Source organism: Mixia osmundae, assembly GCF_000708205.1.
Source record: "Mixia osmundae IAM 14324 unplaced genomic scaffold scaffold_14, whole genome shotgun sequence".
NCBI classification, from domain to species: Eukaryota; Fungi; Basidiomycota; class Mixiomycetes; order Mixiales; family Mixiaceae; genus Mixia; species Mixia osmundae.
This window is the reverse complement of record NW_014575550.1, coordinates 252,252-269,174: the sequence shown is the minus strand read 5'-3', so window position 1 is coordinate 269,174 and position 16,923 is coordinate 252,252. Positions and strand designations below refer to the sequence as shown.

The 16,923-nt window shown below is 54.6% G+C and overlaps 6 protein-coding genes across 6 annotated transcripts; 3 read left to right on the top strand and 3 right to left on the bottom strand.

Moving 5' to 3' along the window:
* On the bottom strand, positions 1 to 4,982 carry L969DRAFT_97288 (uncharacterized protein; the record flags this gene model as incomplete). The annotated part of the gene is made up of 11 exons (XM_014709632.1): positions 1 to 266; positions 314 to 484; positions 531 to 1,187; positions 1,236 to 1,320; positions 1,370 to 3,208; positions 3,437 to 3,819; positions 3,872 to 3,944; positions 3,994 to 4,173; positions 4,221 to 4,365; positions 4,419 to 4,651; positions 4,701 to 4,982. 11 exons carry the CDS (start codon positions 4,980 to 4,982, stop codon positions 1 to 3), a joined length of 4,314 nt encoding a protein of 1,437 aa, XP_014565118.1.
* Positions 4,983 to 5,155: 173 nt separating this feature from the next.
* Positions 5,156 to 6,344, top strand: L969DRAFT_90924 (uncharacterized protein). Its single transcript, XM_014709631.1, has 3 exons — positions 5,156 to 5,273; positions 5,331 to 6,015; positions 6,062 to 6,344. Exons 1-3 carry the CDS (start codon positions 5,257 to 5,259, stop codon positions 6,263 to 6,265), a joined length of 906 nt encoding a protein of 301 aa, XP_014565117.1. The 5' UTR covers positions 5,156 to 5,256; the 3' UTR covers positions 6,266 to 6,344.
* A 100-nt stretch (positions 6,345 to 6,444) lies between these two features.
* On the top strand, positions 6,445 to 10,047 carry L969DRAFT_100231 (uncharacterized protein). The gene is made up of 2 exons (XM_014709630.1): positions 6,445 to 7,511; positions 7,559 to 10,047. Exons 1-2 carry the CDS (start codon positions 6,469 to 6,471, stop codon positions 9,873 to 9,875), a joined length of 3,360 nt encoding a protein of 1,119 aa, XP_014565116.1. The 5' UTR covers positions 6,445 to 6,468; the 3' UTR covers positions 9,876 to 10,047.
* A 92-nt stretch (positions 10,048 to 10,139) lies between these two features.
* Positions 10,140 to 12,415, bottom strand: L969DRAFT_97285 (uncharacterized protein; the record flags this gene model as incomplete). The annotated part of the gene is made up of 12 exons (XM_014709629.1): positions 10,140 to 10,463; positions 10,517 to 10,682; positions 10,730 to 10,846; positions 11,235 to 11,291; positions 11,346 to 11,418; positions 11,468 to 11,495; positions 11,545 to 11,772; positions 11,819 to 11,838; positions 11,884 to 12,136; positions 12,161 to 12,217; positions 12,267 to 12,293; positions 12,341 to 12,415. The coding sequence occupies 12 exons, from the start codon at positions 12,413 to 12,415 to the stop codon at positions 10,140 to 10,142; spliced, it is 1,425 nt and encodes a 474-aa protein (XP_014565115.1).
* A 1,350-nt stretch (positions 12,416 to 13,765) lies between these two features.
* L969DRAFT_90915 (uncharacterized protein) lies at positions 13,766 to 16,055 on the bottom strand. The gene has a single exon (XM_014709628.1). It carries the CDS (start codon positions 15,715 to 15,717, stop codon positions 14,155 to 14,157), a length of 1,563 nt encoding a protein of 520 aa, XP_014565114.1. The 5' UTR covers positions 15,718 to 16,055; the 3' UTR covers positions 13,766 to 14,154.
* On the top strand, positions 15,880 to 16,782 carry L969DRAFT_612779 (uncharacterized protein; the record flags this gene model as incomplete). The annotated part of the gene is made up of 4 exons (XM_014709627.1): positions 15,880 to 16,227; positions 16,276 to 16,372; positions 16,419 to 16,528; positions 16,579 to 16,782. Exons 1-4 carry the CDS (start codon positions 16,003 to 16,005, stop codon positions 16,780 to 16,782), a joined length of 636 nt encoding a protein of 211 aa, XP_014565113.1. The 5' UTR covers positions 15,880 to 16,002.
* Positions 16,783 to 16,923: the final 141 nt, after the last annotated feature.

Here is a 16,923-nt window from a genome sequence, read left to right as displayed (position 1 = left end):
TCATCCAACAAGGCTCTGCATGTGTGCTTCATGGCGCTGCTCTGCCAGCAAAAGTCTCTTGACGCGCGCATCTCGAGCGGTTCGGAAGAGGCGATATATGAGATACCAGACCGCCAGAGTCATACCTATCAGGATCAAGATAGCCCAGCCGAACCAAGTATAGCCTCCGTATTTGAGTGGATTGCCAGCACTGTCGTACTCGATGACATGATCGCGATCTCCGTTGCGTGGTGTCAAAATGTTTTCAGAGAAGATGCCAGTCACGACTGCGACGGCGTCAGCGGTACCCAGGGCTCTGATAGGACTCGCGTACTATTGCAAGGGATGACTGTCAGACCAACGACGGACAGACGGGCGATCATGTACGATTGCCTCACGTGAGTTTCCTCGAGTGTGATGCGCAGCGTGCCTAGATAGGCAGGATGGCCATGCGAAAGAATGGCATCGTAGAAGCGCAGCGATTGGCTCATGGAGGCGACATGATCTGTATGGCCTCAGATAATGGATAAACAGTGATCAAAGATATTTACCTTGGAGATCGCCAAGATAGATCGCGAGATCTGGGCCGGTGTAGTGCTGCAAAGCAAGTAGCAAACGCGCCTCGTTGACCTTGCGTCTCAAACCGCGTACGACTTCTCGCTTCGTCGACAGCAGTCGAGCCAAGCCAGTCACGATCTTGCGGGCATCCGTCATTCTTCGCAGCATCGCCGTCTGATCGAACATCGATGAATACTGCTGTTTGACTGCTTTGGACTTGCGAATCTGCTTCCTGCCAAGCATCCACGACAAGGGCCAAAAGGCCCACAGCTGCCGTTTCGAGATCTGAGGAGTACCGTCAGCATCAGCAGGCACGATGTACTTGACCGTCCGAGTGGTGTATTCGAGATAACGCATGGGGATTCGGGCAGCGAGAACGTCTGGTATGCTGCCGATGGGCATAAAAAACAATCGATACGCGTTCTCTGCGCGCCTGACAACGAGCTCGCCAGAGGGACGCGAGGAGATGCTGCGTATTTTGCCATCGTTCCAAAACTCGAGATAAGCGCCTTTTGGTGCGTAGGCTTGTTGCGCTTTCGTGATTGGATCCGCGAGAAAGCCGTCAATCTCGTCAGACTCGTGCTCGATGAAATCGATCAGCGGAAAGAACGCATCTACGATCGAATCCATCAAGCCGTAAGCAATCCAATCTGCTGGCTCTTTCAGCATTGTCGCAAGGTATCTAGAGGAGAACGTACGCGAGGTGATGTGCTGTGTTGCGCCATGCAGCTGTATCCGTTCTTGTACACGCTGTGTGTGTTTGTGCAAATGCTCGAAATGAAACTGCGGTGGGGAAGTCAGCGGAAGACTCGTGGGCTGCAAGCAGGCGTACCGAGAGGATGCCATCTGCAAACACGACCATGTAGAAGTTGACTCCTCCCACGCTGACACCCTCAACACCCTCTTTTCCACCAACACCCTCAACGATGTCGATGCGGCCACGACCTTTGATCGTCTTGCCCGTCACCTTTGGCTGAGCATTGCCGGTGAGTATGCTAGCCTTCTCGCGCATTCTCGCGTCTGCATTGTCCATCGTGGCATCGTCGGAAATGGATTGCTTGCCATCGTCAGACGCTTCGTCGTCGCTGTCGGCGAGGTCGCTGTAGCGGAAGTAGGTTTCGTCGAGCGCTCGAAAGACGACGAGATAGTAGCCTAAGCGCTCAAACACTTCAAGCTTCTCGCGGGGCTCTTGCTGTAAAATGTCTTCGATCGTCAAAGGGTGCAGCGGCAGAATCTTCCGCAGCTGCCTGATGTCAGCTGAGGATGGGCAGAGGATGTCGAGCCACCACGCCATTGCGCCGCTGTTGGTTTGTCGTTGCCTTCTTTGACCTTTTGTCTGCTCCGGTACAGGCTCATCCCCGGCTTGCGCTCCTAGGTCACCGCCGATTGCATCCTCCTGATCTCGTTGCTGCCAGAAGCCGGCAAGTCGTGTGAGAGCATGGTCCAGAGTGACAGAAGTGGACGTGTCGAAGCAAGGAGGGGCTGTCGCACCTAGCTTTGCAGCATAATCGGGCGAGGACGAGCTTGAGAGAGGATCAAACGCCAGATGCGGCAGGGGTATATTTGTAAGGCCAGCTCGTTGCTGTGCCAGTCTTGGTATGGTCAGGGTATACTCGGGTTCTGGTGGACTCCAGGAAGCGGCCCGGCTCTTGCCCGAGCGGGTGGAGTCTGCGTCATTGGACGTACTCGAGGAGCCAGTTGTGGAGGAGCCAGACCGCCAAAAGCGCCAGTCTGGCCAGGAGATAGACGATCTAGAAGTGACGTTTGAGGAAGCGACAGAAGCAGAGGATACACTTGGCCGCCTCGACCGTCGTCGCGAGCGTTCTGCAAGGCTCGCATGCGATGGCCGTCGACGGGCAGCCATGGGTGTCTTGGCGGCGTCACTCAGATCAGATACATCTCCCGATGACTCTGATGAGCCGGACGAGCCCCGACGTCGACGCGTGGCATGTCTGAGGCGCGAGCCAACGCTTCGACCAACTAACTTGTCGGCCTGCCTTTGCGCCATCGATTGGGCACGTTTGCGCTCTTTCCTCCTAGCACGTAGCTCGGGGTTTGCATTGACTGGATCGGGCAAGTCAAGCGCGGGCGGTCCGAGGAAATCTTCCATGCCGAGTCCGACTTCGATATCGCTTTCTTCATCTTCCTCAAAGGTGTCGGGCAGGCTTGCCATCGCATCGATTGACTTAGCGCCTACTAGCGACTGCTGAGGCATGTCTCGCAGCTGTATGTCATCGTTGGGCATTGCTGCAGCGCTACCTGAGCTCTGTGACTTGTTTGGAGTACGGTTTCGTCCGTGCGGCCGCCAGATGGGCGAAGGCGTCGAGATGCCAAAGGGTGAGCCTCTAAAGCGTGGTGAGAGCATGCCCGGCGAGCGCAAAGGATCTGTCACGGCTCTTGCCTCGAGATTTCTCCTGTAAGTCGAGCGATCGTCTTGCCAGGTGATGCTACGGCTGTCCACGGGCGCTGTTGCCGTTGCAGGAGGCATAGAGGGCAGTGTAGAGCCCGAGAGAGCGACTGCTTGGGGCAAGTGTGCATCTCCGACTCGCTCTGCCATCTCAAAGTCTACTGGCGCTGCTCGAGACGGCCCTGGCTCGAGCGGCTCGTTGCGTCGCATCTTGCCGTCGCCGTGAACGTGAAGATCAGTGAGCCGATGAGAGGGCTGTCGAAGCTATTGTGGAGACAGACGGGCCATGTGGCGGAGACTGCAGGTAGGCATGCAGTCTCTGTGCCATCGGTCTTCTCAGGAGGTCGACCGTGCTCGAGCGCTCACAGCTTTGGATCAACCAATATTCCAATCCCGATATTATTTGATTGCAAGGGCTTACAACAAGTAATCCTGCACGAGCCGCCGGACAGAAGCTCGGAAGGGCCATGTGAGGCCTAGCGCGAGACCTACGACGGAGACACTGAGTGCACGCTCAATGATGCGGTGCTGTCTTGCTTCCCTGCGCTCGGCCTCTTCATAGTTGATTTCCCAGCGGAATGTCACCATATTGTAGAGACTCGTCCATCGCGTCTCGCCCAGAACGCGCTCGAGGATGCCATCGAGTCGTTTGCGGATGAGATAGGTCGGCGAAATGACTTTGGATCGCATCTCGACGTAGTTGTTGGTCGCCAATCGCTGGATGGCTTCCAGACTCGCCAGGCGCTGTCTGCTGTAGCTATCGAATGCGCTTTGCAGAAGGTCCTCGAGCTTGGTGCTCTGGCTTGACGTAGAGGCGTCAAGTAGGAGATGACGCAGAACTCTGACATCTTCGAATCCGCAGTTCATGCCTTGACCTGCGAGAATCTGTAAGCAGACAGACGTAGATGCGGGTCCTGCCCAACGAACCGTAGAAGGGCACCATCGAATGGGATGCATCGCCGAGCACGATCCCTTTGCTTTCGTAGTGATAGGGATGACACTGTCTCTTACTTTCAGCGCATGTTGCTGGGAAAACTGCCGTAACTTGCGCTCGTGCTGATGAGCGGACTGCGCGGATGATCTCGGAAGCAGCGCAAGACTTCCTCTTCACCGATGAGCGGCAGCGCGTCGGGAAACTGCTCTTTAAACCATCGTGAGATCTTTGTTGACTCGATAAGAGTGTCCAGCGTCGCGAACGGGGCAAAGAGCGTGCATGTGAACGATTTGTCCTGTTTGATGAATCAGCGAGCTCAGTCAGTAGAGAGCATTGACGGACTGCATTGGGGAGGGCGATGAGCATAAAGTCGTGCCGCGGCCATATGTGGAGATGCTGATGGTCTAGCAGGAAATCGCCCTTTGGCGAGCTCGGCATGGATAGCTCGAGGTAGCCATGTGGTATGTACGACTGTCGAAAGTCCATTCTGACGCTCTGGATCAGGCACGTATGGAAAGCTGGCGGAGGAGAAGGACATACCTGACGACGCGCATCATCTCTGAGCGCACTTTGCTGAAGCTCCCATCTGCGCCAATGATGGTATCGAAGGAGACAGTCTCTTCTTTGCGACCGACTGAGCGCACGACGAGCGTGCCCTTGTCAAAGTCGATGCTAGTCAGCTTGCTGTCAAATTTGAGGGTGATGCCGTCGAGCTGATCTATCTCGTCGAGCAGTTGTGCATTGAGGAGCGCTCTATCGATCGAATTGATGCACTGCTACAGCATAAACACGGGGAGCCTGTTCCCGCGGAACGAGACCCACTTCGCCCTTGAGACTGTACTCTTGGGACTGCTGCTCTCCCGAGGAAGTATGGATCATGCGTCCTTTCATGGGCAGCGCCTGTGATAGCAACCGATCGGCCATTGCTGACGACACGTCTCGCATGGCTTGTATGCCTCGGTTGGAGAGAGCGAGGTTGATGCTTCTCGCCCGAGACTGGGTCGTTGCAGCCTTTCGTGGATCGCTACGTCCTTCGTAGACGGTGATCTCGAGTTTACGCCCTTTGAAGGGCGATGCTGGCTCATCCTGGAGCTTGTGCAACATCGCGGCAGTCAAGCAGCCAACGAGGCCTGCTCCTACCACTACACAGTGGCAGTCCATCGTCGCCATCTGGCGCTTTACAGAGCCGGCAAAGACAGAGAAAAGGGTTCGTGCTGACCGATAGCGGTGATCCGGTGATCGACAATGCTATCGCCACGTATGACGCGCATCATCCTCTTGACATCTTGACAGCACCGCGACACAGTCTCACCAAGCACGTAGGCCAGCAAGCACTCGGCAGTAGGCAAGCACGCGACCGACTCGCATCCCAGCCAAGATGGCAGGCTCACTCGTGTCAGCGCTCTTTCAGTCCTCCACTACGTCATAGACGCTGATAAGAGGCAATGTCAGGGCATCAAAGCTCTTCAACCTCAAAGGTTGGAACACCCTCGTCACCGGCGGTGCCACCGGCATCGGGAGAATGATTGCAGTTACCCTCGCTAGCAACGGTGCCAATGTGTACATCACTGGCCGACGCAAAGAGGTACTCGAAAAGACCGCGAGCTTGTATAGCTCGGACGATGCAGTCAAGTCTGCCGGCGGATCCATACACGCTATACAATGTGATGTGCAATCCAAAAAGTCGATCCTCGAAGCCGTCGCCGACATCTCGTCCAAAGTCGACTTTCTGAACCTCGTTGTCGCCAATGCAGGCATCATCACCCCTTCTGTCGATATCGGCAGTGATCCTGACTCGCATACGGCGGACTCATACAGCAAGGTCATGTTGGACCAGGACCCAACGAGCTGGGATGATTGCTTCAAAACAAACATCACCGCCTGCTTCTTCACTGCTGCTGCCTTTCTGCCGTTGCTCGGAAAGGCAAAGACAGCAAGCTCGAGCCCCACAAAGCTCCCGGGCTCTATCATCACGATATCATCAATGTCTGGCATCACCAAAGAAAGCCAATCCGGCCAATTTGCCTACAATACCTCAAAGGCAGGCACCATTCAGCTTACCGAGCTCCTCGCCACCGAACTCGCTCGTCCTCACATCCGCGTCCGTGTCAACTCGATCGCACCTGGATATTTTCCAGTGAGTAAATTGCACATGCTGCAACGCATGGCTCATGCTTCCGCAGTCCGAGATGACGACCAACAGCTCAGGCGAGGACAATAAATCGTCACTGTCGTCAGAGGGCTTCATGACAGAACGTGGCGTTCCGTACGGCAGACCGGGAACCGAGCGAGATATGGCGCAGCTCCTGCTGCTCTTCGCCTGCAACGAATACGTTACCGGCCAGACGACAGTCATTGACGGCGGCTGGTTGCTTCGTCATGCATGACATGCGATTGCCAGTGACAGCAATGAATGCACTATTGAACCCACAAATCATGTGGATGTATCCGACGAGAGCAAGCAATGACGTTATTTGAGGGTTTCCCTCTGACTGAACGTGAGCTCACACAGTCCCGATTATGCTCGCAAAGGTGTGACGTGACACGACACGACGTGACGTGACACGCATACTGCACTTCCTCTGATGGCATGTCGGGCAGATTTGTGGCCCGAGCGAGCCCAGCCCTGGATTCATTAGAGCAGCAGCTAAGTAGAAGAGCTCACTATGCGGATCTGGCAGCTGCCAGACCGGCCTCCGTCGCACAATCGAGTCGCTCGAGCAGTCGAGCCCGCACTCGTGCTAACAGTCCAGAACCAGACGATGGCAGCCCCAAATCTGCCAGAACACCTCGTAGCTCTGGCTTCGATAGAAGTGTGACGAATCAAGAGGAGCAATGGCGGACAAAGGATGCAAGGCCGCCTCAGACAGATGCCGAGCCTGAGCATCGTTTGGGCACATTTGCAGGCGTATACATGCCCGTCTGCCTCAACGTCGTCGGTCTCATTCTCTTCCTGCGCTTTGGTTTCATCCTGGGTCAAGCTGGTCTTGTCGGTGTCTTGATCTTACTTCTCATTGCTCTCGCCATAGACGCGCTCACGACGATGAGCGTTTCTGCCATTGCCAGTGCAGGCAACGTACGCTCCGGCGGTCCATACTACTTGGCTTCTCGATCGCTAGGCGTCGAAGCGGGCGGCAGCATGGGGCTAGTCTTCTACTTTGCGCAAGTTTTCAACATCGGCCTAAACGTGCTTGGGTTCGTCGAAGCCTTGACGGACACTTTTGGGGTCAGCAAAGAAGCGACAACGTCTGTCTTGCCGGAAGGCCCATGGTGGCAATTTCTTTACGGCTCTGTCTTGCTCTTCTGCTGCACTGCACTGTGCCTGATCGGCTCCAGCGCCTTCAACCGCGCTCAGAGCCTCGTTGCCTGCGCAATGTTGCTATCTATCATCTCGATACCTATCTCGGCAGTGCTCAAGAGGCCTTTTGTTGACCCTATCAGACACACTGTCTTTACCGGCTTTAGCCTGGATACCTTTCGCGAAAATCTGCTATGGCGTTTTACAAGGTCATCTGCTGGACAATCACATTCTAAAGAGACTTGGATGAGCGTCTTTGCTGTCTTATTTCCTGCTTGTAACGGAATCCTCGCCGGCACATCGATGTCAGGTAGTCTGCGCAAACCGAGCAAAAGGTCAGTCTGCTCTGAGCTGCCGTCAATCAGGCTCACGAAAGCCGCAGCATACCGAAAGGCACAGTCTGGGGCCTCGTGACGTCCTTCGGTGTCTATGTCGTAGTCATGATGCTACTCGCCGCCACTGTGTCTCGGGAGAGTCTCAACCACGATCTGGCCATACTGCAAGACGTCAATGTTTTACCTGGATTGATCGTACTCGGCGTCCTTTGCTCTACATTCTTCTCTGCACTTCTTGGCATCACTGCATGCGCCAAAATCTTGCAAGCCATTTCACGCGACGATCTGCTGCCTGCTCTCGCGCCGTTCAGTCAAGGCACGGAGCAGCACGACGAACCCCTGTTTGCTATCATTGCAACATACGTGCTCGCTCAAGCCGTTTTACTGATCGATAATGTCAATTACTTAGCTTCCTTCGTCACCTCAGCCACTCTCCTGGCGTTTGGCATCATCAATCTGGCTTGTTTTGTGCTCAAAGCTACCGGTTGCACCAATTTCAGACCCGCTTGGCGATTCTTTTCCACTCAGACTGCACTGGCCGGCGCTGTGCTCTCGTTCGGCGGCATGTTCTTCACTGATCCACTCATCGCAGCGCTTTCCATCATCGTCATGATAGCGCTCGTCATGCTTTTGCATCTCCAGGCACCGCCTAAGCCTTGGGGAGACTTCACGCAGGGCTTGCTCTACCATCAAGTGCGCAAGTATCTGCTCAGACTGTCAGCACGGGACAAGCTGTCTGTCAAGTTTTGGCGGCCTCAGATTTTGCTGCTTACGGACAATCCACGACACGCTTGGCAGGTGATCACATTCTGCAACGCCCTCAAGAAAGGCGGCCTTTTCGTGCTCGGGCATGTACTTCTGGGCGACTTTTGCAATGCCATCGAAGAGCTCAAGCGGCAAAAGCTGGCTTGGCTTCGGCTCGTCAATGTGAGTGGCATCAAAGCGTTTGTCGATATGACCGTTGCAGTCGACGAGCGCATTGGCGCCCAGAATCTTATGCTATCAGCTGGCATCGGAGGTATGCGACCCAACATTGTCATTGTCGGCTTTCCAGAGCGCGCTGCATGGCGTCGCAAAGCTCGACAGCGGCAAGACGTCGACGTGCGCTCGCACTCCAGCGCGGCGAGCGATATAACAGTCCGACCAGCAGACGATGATAGTCATATTGACGTGCTTGGATCGCTGCCGACTGATGCAAATCGAGCCGAGACGCCCATAAGCGCCACAAACTACGTCGGTATTCTCGAAGATGTCATCGCGCTCGAATGTGCTCTTGGCATCGCATACAATTTTCCCAGCCTCGATGCGCCGACGAAGAGCGAGAAGATCTCACATGGCGAACGGCGTTATATTGATCTCTGGCCTCTTCTATCGGGAAGCGATGGATTTGAGACTTATACTATGGTGCTTCAGTTGGGCTTGACGCTTTCGATGGTCGACGAGTGGCAGCGTCATCGTCTACGAGTGACTGTCTTTGTCGAATATGCGGAAGAGGTGGCAGACGAGCGCAATAAGATACAGGCTTTGCTTGATAGCCTGCGAATTCGAGCCGAGCTACGCGTGCTGTTCCTACGCACTGGCCGACTGTCATCTTACGAGACGCTAGTCAATGGACGCGACGGTATGAACACGGATGTCGAATCTGCTTTAGCCGGCGACAAGTGGTGGGAAGCCTACCGCACACTACGACAACGCACAGCAGATCTGCCAGATTTGAAAGAAGGAGCTCCTATCGAGAGTGTCTCAAAATCGCAAGAGACGCGGACTCACGAATGGAATAAGCTCGTGTCCACTCTGTCTTCCTCTATCGGCCAGAGCAAGCTTCGGATTACTGCGCCTGGTCCTATCGTGGTACGGGATGTAGAGAGCGAGACGAGCATCTTCTCTGGGGAGGAGCTAAGTACAGAGCAAGCTCTGCGGGCCACGATTGCCCAGCGAATAGACCCGTCTCGCAAGCGACATTCGATGTCTGCTCTCCCTGACGAACCTGCTCGTAAGCCATTGCTGACGTCCTCTTTCCGCCGGTACGGCACACAGCAAGTCACTTCCAGCAGTCCGAGCAGACTGCCTCAACCCAGCGCGCGATCGCCAATGCGTCAGACAACGCGTCAGCCTTCTGGATTGAGTCGCATGATGCGTTCGCCCTCCGGGAATGAGCGTGTCATGCCCGACTCGCAGATGACCGCCGAGCCCGAGTCAGCGAGCTCATTCAGTCTCGCGGTCCCATCACTTGGCTTCAATGACTTGCCCATGCGAGCTCAGTTTGTCATTCTCAACGAGCTGCTGCGCCAAAATTCGGACGAGTCAACGAGCATCATTTTTACTAGTAATCTGCATTGCCTGCCGGTAACCTGGCTGACATGATCTGCAGGCCTTCCGCCGCCGGAACAAAACGCTAGCGCGACTTACGAACACGCGGCACAATATGTTGAGCATCTTGACACTTTCTTTCGGGGCCTGCCGCCCGTCCTTGCCCTCAGTAGTTCGGAACAGACGATGACGATGACGCTCTAGTTGAACATGTTGAAGGCGCAACCTGTAGACAGACATGTTGAATGTGAAATCTGTATGGTCATGATGCTGCTAACGTGCGATCGATGTGCTTGCTCTCGCACGACATATGCGGTACTACTGCGATCTCTTGCTGGCTACAAGCAGTCTATCAATGTTTGCGTCTGAGCCGCTAAGTATCTTGAGAAGTCGCAGCAGTCGCGCAGGCGCCCTCGAGACGATCAGTAGAAGGAGCGTAACGAAGATACTGATGACTAGTCTCACGCTCGTCATCGGAAGCAGGCCGAACAAGAGAAGCTCAAAAGTGAGCATGTACTCGATATGTGTGCTCAGAAGGTGCTCTTTGCCGGGTACTGCGACTGCTTCGGAGTACGGTGTAATCTCGACGACTGTCATGTCTGGGCTCCATCGCGTGAGGTTGAATACGAATTTTGCTGGCGTCTGCATACTGGTCAGTGTCATGACGCGAGCCTCGAGATAGGTATGTCCCGTACTTCTGGTGCATAGGACACTCGCAAGGTGTAGCGGTTGCCTCTGAATAATCGGTACTGCGTGGCAGCCCAAGACGACGTCGGTGCCGAAGGAATTCGCAGCTCATACTCTCGCGCCACTCCTAGCTCCTGTTGCTGCCAAGTCGTCGTGGCAGCTAACAAGACTGGTCTGTTGGCTGATAAGTAACTGCCCTAGCGAGCTACAATACGACTCGCCTGACTGCCGAATGCAGATCTTTCGTGCGCTCCTCTGGCCCAAGAAAGTTGAAGATCGCTGTGTTAGCATAGACTGACAGACTTAGCATCGACAGCAGCCATATGTGCATCTCAAACCTTGAAGCTGACGAGCGATGTATCGCAGGTCACCACGCTCCAAAGCTATCTTTGATTATATATAGTACATATGCGTTGCTTCCTGCCCGCAATACGTTGTGGCCGAGTGGTTATGGCGCTGCTTTTAGGTCTTTTTGACTCCCAGCAGTTCTTCGGAGCGCGGGCTCAAATCCCGTCAACGTAATATTTCCGCGCCGGATGCTTTTTTGCTGCGACGCTCGCTATGCCTGACGTACTCAGCGCACGGTAAGCTCGCACGTGCTTGTTGGTCCAACTTTTGGCGCGCGCTAGCGATCGCACACTCGCCTCTTATTATTTTGGTTTCACCGTGCATCCAGTGGGATCAGACCATGCCAACTCCCACACTAGCTTGCATTGCTGTCAGCACACATGTTCTATCTTCTCTTTCGCACCCGATGGTGAACCGAGGTCCCTTGCTACGGTACTGCTCAGCAAATCAGCTGCCGTACCGAGGCTGGTAAGCAATGATATCACGTACCGATTGAAAAGCTCCATCATCATCTCGAAGCAGACCTTTGCCAGAGCACCGTCAAAGCGACCCTTTGACATCTCTGAGCTTCTTCGTGAGCCCTTTGACGCTTCTTCTAGCAAGAAACTTGCCATCTCGAATGTAAGCGTGCGCCGCTTGCTGAGTCCACCGTGTGAGATGACGGAGGCAAAGATGAAGTGGAACGCACAAATTCGCAGAATGTCACAGTGATTCCGTGGTGCTGAAGAGTATCGCGAATCTTGGTGCGTCCTCCGAAAGGCACATGGGTGTCTTTGGCGCCAAAAAACATAGCAAGCTCGCCCTTGATCTCCTTTGAGCGCACTAAGCTATCGCTGCCCGTCGAGGAGAGCGCTTCGTCATGAATATCCGTTGCGAAGTAGCAAACGCTGGCGAGTACGCGCGAGTCGAATGCGGCCTGATGGCTGATCAATCATCACATTGTGCCTTCGGATCTGGCTCACCCTGAAAGCGACGTGACCGCCTGCTCACGATCAGTCTTTTCAATTAAAATAGTGGGATGACGCACCCATGCACATTCCTGTCGCGGCCAGACGCCCATTGCAATTGGGATGCTTGGCGAGCAAGTCGAGCGTCGCGGTGTTGTCATCGTCATAGGCCTTTAGCGCTTTGCGATATTTGTAGTCATTGCCACGGTCTGTGCCTTTGGCATCATAGGGAATGGCGGCACTGCCTTCAAATTCGTGGAAGTAGCATGGCGCTGCGACGACGTAGCCTTGTGCTGCAATAGATTGAGCAAACCTAAGCACCGGCGCCGTCGTCTGCTTTGATGCTCAGCCAAGTACAGCTGTACGAATACTCGAGCATGCCTGGTATATTTCGGAAGCTACGAGAACGCCAGGCTGAGCTTCTCCTAAGCTCTCGTGCCTCAAAAGAGCAAAGGCAACGCACATAACGGGCATTCGGATGTTCCGGCAGCTGTTCCTAGAGTTCAGCCTGCAACGCTATGCTAGCCATGACATTACTTTTGGCATGATGACATGTATCGTCATCGGCCCACTAGGCGTCTCCACTTCGTGCTCTGTGGCATCTATCAGCATTGCGTCGGCTGTGACTTATCGCCAGCGTCATCGCGTCATCGCGGGCGCGCGCGTCGCCGCAACATTGATGGCTCAAAAATCAACCACCTTGCCAGATGCATTGACAATCAGCCTATAGAGCCCATGAGACGCAAAATTGCATGACCTCCAAAAAGTTTTTGCCCGAAGGCAACCATTTCTGATCACATGTGTCATCCTTATGCAGGGGCCATGCTAATCTTCTCTGTATTGTTCCAATTTTAATGTATGCCCGAAGGCAGAGCTGTAGCCTTAGAGAGGTTACATATTGGCGACTTGTTCTTGCGGACAAAAATCACTCCAGATTATGGTTTCGTCGCGATGTTGCATAGTATGCTGTCACTCGCGCGCGAGTGTTGCCCAGTTGACATTCACAGGGGCTATCATCACGGGCCAAGTGCCTGACGAGGGCCGAACGATCCAGAGCAGACTCAGCCAAGCATTTTCATAGTGAGAAAAGGCGCAAGACAGGACGACCAAGTATATACAGTACAATGTACGACTCCAAGACTTGAGTGCAAGTACCCCAAGACTTGAAAGCGAGTCAGAGGAAGCACTACTAGCATATGACCAGCTCGAGCTGACTGTACTGAGACTGACTTCGAAATCTGCGAGGAGGATGAGCGGCTCGCTGCCTGCCTGGTACCTCGCTCAGAGCCTCCTTCTCTCTCAATCGTTTCCTGTCGTCCAGCTTCGTCCGGGCCGACCATCCCATCGCCGACTGCTTCCCCCGCGCTGCCAAAGTTGGCCAGGACTGAACCCAGCTCATCCCCCGACAGCCCGGCTCGACGTTCCAAGACCTGCCCGCCTGACGCAGATGTCGCCTGCCGATCGCATAACGTGACCCCCGTCCGAGCATACCAAATCTTGCTCGTCCCACCAGACCGCGCGAGTCCACAATTGCAGACATAGCCCCGTCAATGATCGGCCGCTCAGTCCATGGTCTGCTCGTGCGAGCGCCCGACATGGACCAGAGCACACGCCACCTGTGCCCAGTCGCCCCAAGCCAACCTGTCAAGGCATGCACTGGATGCAGCACCGTCCATGCGTGACCGCCTCCCTGCCTTGTATCGCCCCCACGACAGCCGATGACTTGCAGCCGCTTCTGTTCTTATCTGCACCATGACTTCCACGTCACCTTTCTGCGGTGTACGTTCTTGGGATCAAGCTCACCAGGCGGTTTCATAAATTAAATCTGGGGAAGGCAAACTTGCAAAGCCGCGATTGGTGCAGAAAAGCCCGTCAATCGCTCTTTACCACGCTATCATGTCAACGCGGTTGAAAAGCCTCTCCGATCAGCTGTATGCGTGGGCTGTCATCTCGACACAGCGAGCGGTCACATCACACACAGTCGATGCACACACTTGTTTGTTGTAAGCATGCTAATCATCACTCTCGGTCACAACAGGATCGACACAACCTCTTCTCATCGGTTCTCAGTCAGCGCAGCTTGATGGATCCTCGTGCATTGAAAATAGCGGTCAAACGTCAGCTCAGTCCTTGTGTTCTGGCTGCGTCTGCTACAAGAAGCGCGAGCGCAGAGTCGACTGTAAGCGCTTCAAGCCTCACAAGGCGTATGTCATGTTTGCTGCGTGCGGGACAATGTCACGAAGTAAATTGTATGACTGATGAGCGGCAAGCGATCAAGATGGACAGATGGCAGCTTGCATTAGAATCAAATGCTGCCTGTTTGCTTCAGCAGCCGAATTGTGATGATTTCGCTATGCAGGCAAGACGAGCTCGCACATGAGTGAAAAGTGATCTGACGGTTCTTTCTCGCTGTGGGGTAACCCAGGTTCCGCAATGGCTGTTCGGTGAGTTGGCAAAAGGCCAGTCACGATAAGCTCGCTATCTTTCGGCAATGCTACAAAGATGTAATCGAGCGTGCATCGCCATAGCGGCGTGAAGTTGGTCCACATTGGCTCATGGCAGCCCAATTTGACCGCGTCGTCCTCTTCGGACGGCTTGGACTGCGGTTGCCAGCGCTCATCACGATCTCCGAAGCGATTGCCGTCTTCGGATGCCACAAGGTGATAGGCATGTCCGTATGCACTCTGCCACCTTTGATCTCGATAGAGATCCTCGAGCTGAGCTTGGGTAAGCAAGGCATCTGCAGATCTAGCCTCTCGACAACCTTTGAGAACGCGATCCTCGTCCCCATCCGCATCGACGTAGCTCGGTCCGTCTTCTAGACCATTCTCGCGTTTGCTAGAATCGGCACCTGCTGCGCCCTCTTCCTGGAGATCGTCTTCGTCGTTATCGGTCTCTGCCGTCACACGTCTCGCTGAAGCACCGTCTACAGACTTATGCACGACGGACGAGTCATGTAAAATTGCTCGATGCGTCTCTGAGAGAGGACTGCCGGTCATGAGGCTGTACAAGACATCATATGGCTGCGAATTGTAATCGCCAGCAACGACGACGGGCCAATCCTTCGCTACCGGACTCGAAGCTCGCCATTCCATCACGCGCTGTATGAGTAGACCCATCTGGCGAGCACGCTCGTAGGAGTAGCGTGCATGCCAGAAGAGGTGATGCGTGACGATGATGCAACCTTGCGCAGGCTCATCAATCCTTTCCAGCCCGACTGCCAGGCCAATATTGCGCGTGACATGACTCAGACCCGGACCGGCATCGTCAAGCTTAACAAGCAGCTCGCCAGCTTGCAGGGCTTGTCTGCCGGGCTCTGGAGCCTCCTCTGCTTTGGCTTCCTCCAAGCGCGCACCATGGAAAGCGGTGCACAGTCGATAACGATCTCGTTTCCAGGCAATCATCAAGCCGTGCACCTTCTTGCTGTATCCGATATGATATGACATGTCGTAGCCGGCCTGAGCGAGAATAGGACCGTGGTGATCGACACGGTCAACTTCTTGCAAGCAAGCGATCTCTGGGTCATAGACGAGAATCTGTCGAGTCAGTGTTGCGCCGCGATCCTTCCATTTGAGACAATCCGATCCCGGAAAGAGTGTGCGTCGGATGAGACCTTGAGCAAGCATGTTCCACGTCATGAGCCGCAGAGTCCGTCCATTGAGCTTGCGTTCGCCGAATCGTTCTTGCCATCTTTGCTCTTTGCGCAAATCTATCCATTCTCGTTTGATAAAATTGAGCTTCCCTTGCTCGGGTTTCAGATGTAGTGATGGCGGCTGTGCGCCAACTGCCTCTCGCTCGGCTCGCTTGCGTGCCCTTTCCTCTAATTTTGCACGAATAACTTCAGGGTCTCTGCCGTCGTTCTTTGTTTTCTTCGCTTTTGCTCCTGCGTTCGGCGTGCTCGATGAGTCGGTCATTGGTCGACTACCAGCAGCTGAGATCTGCAGATGGCTTGTCAGACGTACGGGCGAGGAGCGCCTGAGCATCCATCGATGTCGTCATGCCAGCGCGTCGTCGACGTCGTCGATACGTCGACACTGCATCAGTTGCTATCGCCTCAGTCACAAGTCATCGTCTCCGTTCCAAGTCATGTGTCTCGTCGCCATGAGATCTGCCTGTCACACCGTCCCCTCTGACCGTTGCCATCGCATCGTGCCGCAGCAACGTCCCAATGCGTCCGCTCGTACACGACGAACGCTCAAATGACCAACTTTGCTTCGCTGATGAGCTTTGCGCTGGTCGCTTTCTCATGCTTCGCCAGATCGAACGGGTTGGCTGTCGAGCAGGCTGCGCCCGAGAAACGAGAGCCAGTCATCGAGTCTCGTGGATACGGTTCCGTTCAGACAGCAGGCCTGACGACCAAGGATGTCAACGGCAATCCGCAGTTCGAGATGGTCTTCAGCATCCAGGTATCGGATAGCTTCAATGTGCGTCTCGATGGGTCAAGATTGCGCCGGCATTGATCGGCCGGGCAGGGTCTCATGGTCTGGGGCTCAGATCAGCGCGGTGGCGAGCATAGTGTCCTCAAGCGCTGGACTGATCCTCATGGCGACTATGCGCACCAAATTTGGCGTAAGGTCTGCTCGCTCTTCTGCGTGACGTTGTTGACCTTTTGCAGTGAGCTATGGCGATCTCTCCATCGAGCTCAGTATGCATCACACCCCGGGCACTCAAAATGTGGTTTCCTATCAGGTCCAGAATTTCAGAGTCAAGGGTGTCGTGCAGGATGTGGGTCCTCTGGCCTGTTTGTCTATTGGAGCTGATACCCCTCGCTGCAGTTCTATGGACCCGTGTTTGTTGCTTTTCGCTCCGTCCTGGCAAAGTCTGATGCTTCTGCAGATTCCGCGTCAATCATGCTCAGATTCTGCCTTATGTACCTTAGTCTCACCGGCGTTCTTCGGGCAGTCTCACCTGCGCGATGTACACTTTGCATCTTTTGGACGAACTTGAGCAGGTCCTACAAAATGAGCAAGGAAAAGTGAGAGGGCGACAGAAGCATGTCGGCCGCGTATCTGTGCAACGACCTCGAGTTCTCGGAGGAGGTGCTCAATATGACGGTGTCTTTGCTTTCGGTCTTGCCGTCTGCTGCTTCAGTCTGTTGTCTTTGAGACTGAGCAAAAGCA